The following is a 7,918-nucleotide window of genomic DNA, read 5'->3' on the forward strand; positions in this document are numbered from 1 at the left end:
GCAGTGGTGTGGCGGGGATCGAGCGGGGTGAAACAGTGATTGAAGCAGGGATGGTGGGAGGGTGCGGATACTGTTCGGGTGAATGGAGACGGGTGAATAGAGACGGCTATTGTGGGGTGAAGACATCATTGCGTGGTGACATCATGGGCGCATTCATACTGGCAAGCTGGCAAATGTTCACATGATCCGTGATCGCTCTGCGCATGCTCCGCATTGTCAGGAGTCACTTTGTTTCAAAAAAGAGGGCCCTTTTGTTCGAATAATTTTATTTTGTTTGATGAAACAGGTGTGTTCTAATTAGCCAATGAAAAGTGTAGAATTCGAACAAGATGGTGTTTTGCCTTTCTCCTCCAGCATTTACACTGTTCCCATGTTTGCAGGCGAGGATTGTGGCTGTGGGGCAATGCCGATGGATTGGAGGATCATCACATTGAGGACACCCTCCATTGTGTTGTGTGGCACTGCCATCGTGCGAAATGGGATAGATTTTGAACAAATCTAGCAACACAAAACTGGGCATCCATGCAGTGTTGCGGGCCATCAGCAACAGGAGAAATGTATTCAAACACAATCTGTAACCTCAGGGCCCAGCACGTCCCACACTTTATCATTACTACCAAGCCAAGGGATCAAATCTGGTTCAATGAAGAGTGCAGGAGGGCATGTCAGGAGCAGCACCACTCAGACCTAAAAATGAGGTGAAGCTACAATACAGGACTGCATGCATTCCAAACAGTGGAAGCAGCATGTGATAGACAGAGCTAAGCAATCCCACAATCAATGAACAGCTCTGCAGACCTGACACATCCATTCATGAATGGTGATGGACAGTTAAACAATTAACAGGAGGACGAGGCTCCTCATTGATGGGGGAGCCAGCACATCAGTGCAAAAGAGAAGGCTGAAGCATTTGCAACAATCTTCAGCCAGAAGTGCTGAGTGGATGATCCATCTCAGCCTCCTCCTGAAGTCCCCAGGATCACAAATACCTGTCTCCAGCCAATTTGATTCACTCCACGTGATATCAAGAAACGGCTGAAGGCACTGGATCCTGCAAAGGATATGGGCCCTGTCAATGATCCGGCAGTAGGACTGAAGAATTGTGCTCCAGAACTGGCCATGCCCATAGCCAAGCTGTTCCAGAACAGCTACAACACAGGCATCTGCCCAACAATGTGGAAAATATGCCCTGTTCTCAAAAAAGTGGGACAAATCCAACCCAACCAATTTCTGCCCCACCAGTCTACTCCCGATCGTCAGCAAAGTGATGGAAGGTGTCGTCACAGTGCTGTCAAGCAGCACTTACTCAGCAATAACCTGCTCACTGACACTCAGTTTGGGTTCCACAAGGGCCACCCAGCACCTGCCTTCATGGAGAAAAGAGCTGATGTCAAGGGGTGATGCGAGAGTGACTGCCCTTTACACAAGGCTGCATTTGACTGATTGTGGCAACAAGGAGCCGTAGCAAAACTGGAGTCAGTGGAAATCGGGGGAATACACCCCACTGGTTGGAGTCATACCGAGCATGAAGGAAGATGGTTGTGGTTGTTAGAGGTCAATCATCTCAGTCCCAGGTCATCACTGCAGTAGTTCCTCAGGATAACATCCTGGGCCCAACCATCTTCAGCTGCTTCATCAATAATCTTCTCTCCATCAGAAGGTCAGATGTGGGGATGTTCGCTGATGATTGCATAATTTTCAGCACCATTCGCAACTCCTCAGATACTGAAGCAGTCAGAGTCCATATGCAACAAGACCTGGACAACATTCAGGCTTGAGCTCATAAGTGGCAAGTAGCATTTGCACCAATCAGTGCCAGGAAATTATCATCTCCAACAAGAGAGAATCTAACCATCTACCCTTCACATTCAATGGCATTATCCTTGCTGAATCCCCCACTAGCAAAATCCTGGGACCTACCATAGACCAGAAACTGAACTGGAGTAGCCATATATTACTGTGGCTACAAGAGCAGGTCAGAGGCTTGCAATTCTGCAGTGAATAACTCACCTCCTGACTCCCCAAAGCCTGTCCACCATTTTTATATTATATTAATATTGAGAGATACAGCACTGAAACAGGCTCTTCGGCCCACAGGGTCTGTGCTGACCAACAATCATCCATTTATACTAATCCTACATTAACCCCATATTCCCTACCGCATCCCCACCATTCTCCTACCACCTACCTACACTAGGGGCAATTTACAATGGCCAATTTACCTATCAACCTGCAAGTCTTTGGCTCTGGGAGGAAACTGGATCACCCGGTAGAAACCCACACAGTCACAGGGAGAACTTGCAAAGTACCCAGGCAGTACCCAGGACTGAACCCAGGTCGCTGGAGCTGTAAGACTGCGGTGCTAACCACTGTGCTGCCCATTTACAAGGCCCAAGTTAGAAGTGTGATGGAATACTCTCCAATTGCCTGGATGGGTGCAGCTCCAACAGCACTCAAGAAGCTCAACACCATCCAGAACAAAGCAGCTTGCTTGATTGGCACCACATCCACTACCTTCAACATTCACTCCCTTCACCACCGGTGCAGAGTGGCAGCAGTGTGTACCATCTACAAGATGCATTGCATCAACTCACCAAGGTACCTTCAGCAGCGCCTTCCAAACCCGCAACCTCTACCAGCGAGAAGGACAAGGCAGCAGTTGCATGGGAACAGCACCACCTGCAAGTTCCCCTCCAAGTCACACACCATCCTGACTTGGAACTATATCGCCATTCCTTCATTGTCACTGGGTCCAAATCATGGAACTCCCTTCCTAACAGCACTGTGGATGGACCTACACCACATGGATTGCAGCGGTCAATAAAGCAGCTCACCACCAGCAGGACAATTAGGAATGGGCAATATATGCTAGGCGAGCCAGCAACACCCACATCCGTGAAAGAATAAAAAATGTTTCCATTATCCTACCCTATCCTACCCTTAAGTCCCAATTTCATCATTTCAACAACTTGACAATTAGACTGAGTGGATATTTCACTCCATTCTTTAACTCCTCTCTGAATTTTCTCTGGGTCCCTGCATAAATAAATGGATTGACGCAGGAACTCAAAAACTGAAGCATAAATCCACTTTCCTGCAGAATAAAATTTGATTCATTGAAATTGGAACCGGAGAAATAAGTAAGCTTCGCAATTCGGACATAGAGGAAATTTATAAGAAGTGGCAAATATAACAGGATGAAACTGCCCGAGATGGCGAAGAGTAAAATAATGGACTTTTTCCGCTTCTCCATCTCCGGGTCACTCTGATTTTCTCCATTGCTGTGGGCCCGGAGTCTCCTGCGTGCTCTACTGGTTACTAGAATGTGTCTGACAGTCAGAGCATTGAGCAGTAAAATTAGAATGAATGGGAGACAAGGGGTTAAAATACGATGAATCCAGTCAGATGCGACCCATGCAGGTGATGTATAATAGAACGATTTTATGCTGCAGAACCAGGGTATATTGTCAATTATATACACAGGTTCATATACAAAATACAAGAAGATATTTTTTAAACAGCTCAATGTAGACATGGTTCCAATGAGTTGCATCGCCGTTTTCTCGGTGCAATATTTTAATTTCAGCTTCTGGTAACAAATGGCTATACATCGATCAACAGTGAAAGCAACTGTTAACCAGACAGAACAGTCTATGATTGCATAGTTTAGGACATTACGTAGACTGCATACCGGTGTGATGGACAGGAAACTGACTGGGAAATAAATACTAGCAATCCGGTTTAATATCACAACGGTGATTATGACCAGGAGATCTGTCACTGCCATGGACACCAGGTAGTAAGTGATACATCTGGAGAGACCACATCTTCCTCGGGACAGGATCACAATCACTGCCAAGTTAGCTGTAACAGAGAGAGAGAGACTGAGAGAAAGAGGGAGTGTGTGTGTCTGTGTCTATGTGTATGCAAGCGAGAACAGGAAAATTACTGGTTCCCATAAATTGGGAACAGATGTTCTCAGGGAAATGCACGACAGAAATGTGGAGGTTGTTTAGGGAGCGCTTGCTGCGACTGCTGGATAGGTTTGTCCCGATGAGGCAGGGAAGGGATGGTAGGGTGAAGGAACCTTGGATGACATGAGATGTGGAACAGCTCGTCAAGAGGAAGAAGGAAGCTTACTTAAGGTTGAGGAAGCAAGGATCAGACAGGGCTCTAGAGGGTTACAAGGTAGCCAGGACGGAACTGAAGAATGGACTTAGGAGAGCTAGAAGGGGACATGAAAAAGTCTTGGCTGGTAGGATTAAGGAAAATTCCAAGGCGTTCTACACTTATGTGAGGAACAAGAGGATGGCCAGAGTGAAGGTAGGGCTGATCAGGGATAGTGGAGGGAACTTGTGCCTGGAGTCGGAGGAGGTAGGGGAGGTCCTAAATGAATACTTTGCTTCAGCATTCACTCGTGAGAGGGACCTGGTCGTTTGTGAGGACAGCGTGGAACAGGCTGATATGCTCGAACAGGTTGAGGTTAAGAGGGAGGATGTGCTGGAAATTTTGAATGACATGAGGACAGATAAGTCCCCGGTGCCAGACGGGATATACCCAAGGATATTACGGGAAGCAAGGAAAGAGATTGCTGCGCCTTTGGTGATGATCTTTGCATCTTCTCTGTCCACTGGAGTAGTACTGGATGATTGGAGGGTGGCAAATGTTGTTCCCTTGTTCAAGAAAGGGAATAGGGATAACCCTGGGAATTGTAGACCAGTCAGTCTCACGTCGGTATTGGGCAAATTATTGGAGAGGATTCTGAGAGACAGGATTTATGATTATTTGGAAAAGCATGGTTTGATTAGAAACAGTCAGCATGGCTTTGTGAGGGGCAGGTCATGCCTCACAAGCCTTATTGAATTCTTTGAAGATGTGACAAAACACATTGATGAAGGAAGAGCAGTGGATGTGGTGTATATGGATTTTAGCAAGGCGTTTGATCAGGTTCCCCATGGTAGGCTCATTTAGAAAGTAAGGAGGCATGGGATTCAGGGAAAGTTGGCTGTCTGGATACAAAATTGGCTGGCCCATAGAAGTCAGAGGGTGGTAGTAGATGGAAAGTATTCAGCATGGAGCTCGGTGACCAGTGGTGTTCCGCAAGGATCTGTTCTGGGACATCTGCTCTTTGTGATTTTTATAAATGACTTGGATGAGGAAGTGGAATGCTGGGTTAGCAAGTTTGCCGATGACACGAAGGTTGCTGGAGTTGTGGATAGTGTGGAAGGCTGTTGTCGGTTGCAACGGGACATTGACAGGATGCAGAGCTGGGCTGAGAAGTGGCAGATGGAGTTCAACCTGGAAAAGTGTGAAGTGATTCATTTTGGAAGGTCGAATTTGAATGCGGAATACAGGCTTAAAGACAGGATTCTTGGTAGTGTGGTGGAACAGAGGGATCTTGGGGTCCATGTCCATAGATCGCTCAAAGTTGCCACCCAAGTTGATAGGGTTGTTAAGAAGGCGTATGGTGTGTTGGCTTTCATTAACAGGGGGATTGAGTTTAAGAGCCGCAAGGTTATGCTGCAGTTCGAGAAGGCCCTGGTTCGACCACACTTGGAATATTGTGTTCAGTTCTGGTCGCCTCATTATAGGAAGGATGTGGAAGCTTTAGAGAGGGTGCAGAGGAGATTTACCAGGATGCTGCCTGGACTGGAGGGCATGTCCTACGAAGAAAGATTGAGGGAGCTAGGGCTTTTCTCATTGGAGCGAAGAAGGATGAGAGGTGACTTGATAGAGGGGTACAAGATGATGAGAAGCATAGATAGAGTGGATAGTAAGAGACTTTTTCCCAGGGTGGAAAGGGCTATCACCAGGGGGCATAATTTTACAGTGATTGGAGGAAGGTTTCGGGGAGATGTCAGAGGTAGGTTCTTTACACAGAGAGTGGTGGGTGCGTGGAATGCGCTGCCAGCAGTGGTAGTAGAAGCAGATACATTAGGGGCATTTAAGTGACTCTTGGATAGGTACATAGATGATAGTAGAATGAAGGGTAGGTAGTTAGTTTGATCTTGGAGTCGGTTAACGGTTCGGCACAACACCGTGGGCCGAAGGGCCTGTACTGTGGTGTATTGTTCTATGTTCAATGTTCTATGTTCTAATTCCCAATAAAAATATTTGTTTTACAGAATTGTGTGAAATTCACAGCTTTGATGCACGATCCTGAGTGGAAAACTATCACTTAACCTTCAGGCAATTGTTTCTGTATGTTTAAATTAATCATCCAGATTAAAAATAACACAGGTCAATAACATCAGAATGTAAAATAATACAAACGTAATGGAGAAGAAGAAGGCATCAGAAACCCACTGAAACCAAAATGGGAACATCAAACAGAGAAGAAAAATAACATCTGTAACATAAAGCAGATATTTAAGGTGTGAATATTATTACCACCAACAATAATAGTGGAAATTAACAGGCAATTAGCAAAACATTGCATTTAAAACAGATTATATCATTCTGAAGACCTAGAAGGTCCTCATCCAATGAATTACTATAAAATGATTCACTGTTGGAAAAAGATGCAAGCGAGGCCGCCAGTTATACAAAATATGGAGAAAAGATTCAAGATGGGAACAGTCCGGGATATTACCAGGAGCTTGGAGCAGAAGGAACATTCGGAGTCAGTAGTGATCACTGCAGTACAGTCAGCAGCAGGTAATGTGGAAGAGGAGAGCCGGACTGAATCAGTGAGATTAGAGACTGAGAGCAGAAACTCTTATGAGTTAAGGGTAAGTGCAGACTCATTCATAAAATAACCACTTGTTACATTGTTAATATTTCTGTTAATAACTCTATGCCGAATAAAGTCGCTTCAATGAATTCATTCATTAAATTCAGTCAGGATTTATTTATTTGTTGAATAATTTCAATCATTGAATCAGCTGTGAAAATCAGACAGCCACTGTCAATGTCAACAACACAGAAGAACTCGATGTACATTGTGGTAAAAGTGTCAATTCACCCACAGTAACAGTGACAATAACACAATAGAGCTACATTTACACTGTGATGACAGTGTAAAAATCCACCCTATTGTGACAGTGTCAAGAACACAATAGAACTGCATTCACACTGTGAACTGGCACAAGAAAAGGGGCAGACTTATACAGTTCGAAGCACTAAATTATACCGTTAAACAGGAAAAAGTACACCAGTTAATGGGAAAATTATACCGCTAAAGAGGAAAAATTGTGCTGCCAGAGTGGAAAGTAAAACTGGAACGCAGGAGAAATTACATTGGTAATGTCAAGAAAATATATCAGTAATGGGGAGAAATGTCATTTATAAAAGGGAACAAATTATATCAGTAAATGGAAGAAATTATATAATTATAATGGAGAAATAATATCTCTAAAGTGAAAAAATGATTGTTAAAAGAGGGTAAATTATACCAATTGGAGGGAAGAAATTTTCTCATTAACATTAAGAAATTATCCCATTAAAGGAGAGAAAGAATATCCATATTAATAAAAGCAAACAGGATATCCATAATGTGGAGTCAGGCCACTGGTAAATGAGAGCAGTGACAAAGCTAATCGCTGATTTCCCTAATTAATAACTAAGTACAATACTCTACCTGGAACACCAATAGCTGCGAGGCAGGGATAGTAAATGGCAAACACCGGGCCTTTGGTTGTTGCGTGCATTTCTATCAGTAGCTGTAAGCATGCTCTGAATTGCACTCGAACATTGTTACATTTATACCTGATGTCAGGCTCCAGGGAGAGAATTATATGGGTTCACTTTTTACATTAATTACAGTAGTTGAAACAAACACATTAGTGAAGCAGTTGCCAGATTAGTGTTTTTGTTTTGATGGAATGGAATGTTTTTCAAGAGACGAGACAAGTCTCTAAAGTGAAATAGCCAGAGACTACAATATGATCCTAGTTACAGTTACTTTTATTCGGTGGTT

General features: G+C 44.2%; 1 protein-coding gene across 1 annotated transcript; it reads right to left on the bottom strand.

Moving 5' to 3' along the window:
* Positions 1-2,956: 2,956 nt before the first annotated feature.
* LOC137347496 (probable G-protein coupled receptor 139) lies at positions 2,957-7,649 on the bottom strand. Its single transcript, XM_068011940.1, has 2 exons — positions 7,580-7,649; positions 2,957-3,864 (listed from the first exon to the last, which is right to left on the bottom strand). Exons 1-2 carry the CDS (start codon positions 7,647-7,649, stop codon positions 2,957-2,959), a joined length of 978 nt encoding a protein of 325 aa, XP_067868041.1.
* Positions 7,650-7,918: the final 269 nt, after the last annotated feature.

The sequence above is a fragment of the Heterodontus francisci genome, chromosome 32, assembly GCF_036365525.1.
Source record: "Heterodontus francisci isolate sHetFra1 chromosome 32, sHetFra1.hap1, whole genome shotgun sequence".
Classification (NCBI taxonomy): domain Eukaryota; kingdom Metazoa; phylum Chordata; class Chondrichthyes; order Heterodontiformes; family Heterodontidae; genus Heterodontus; species Heterodontus francisci.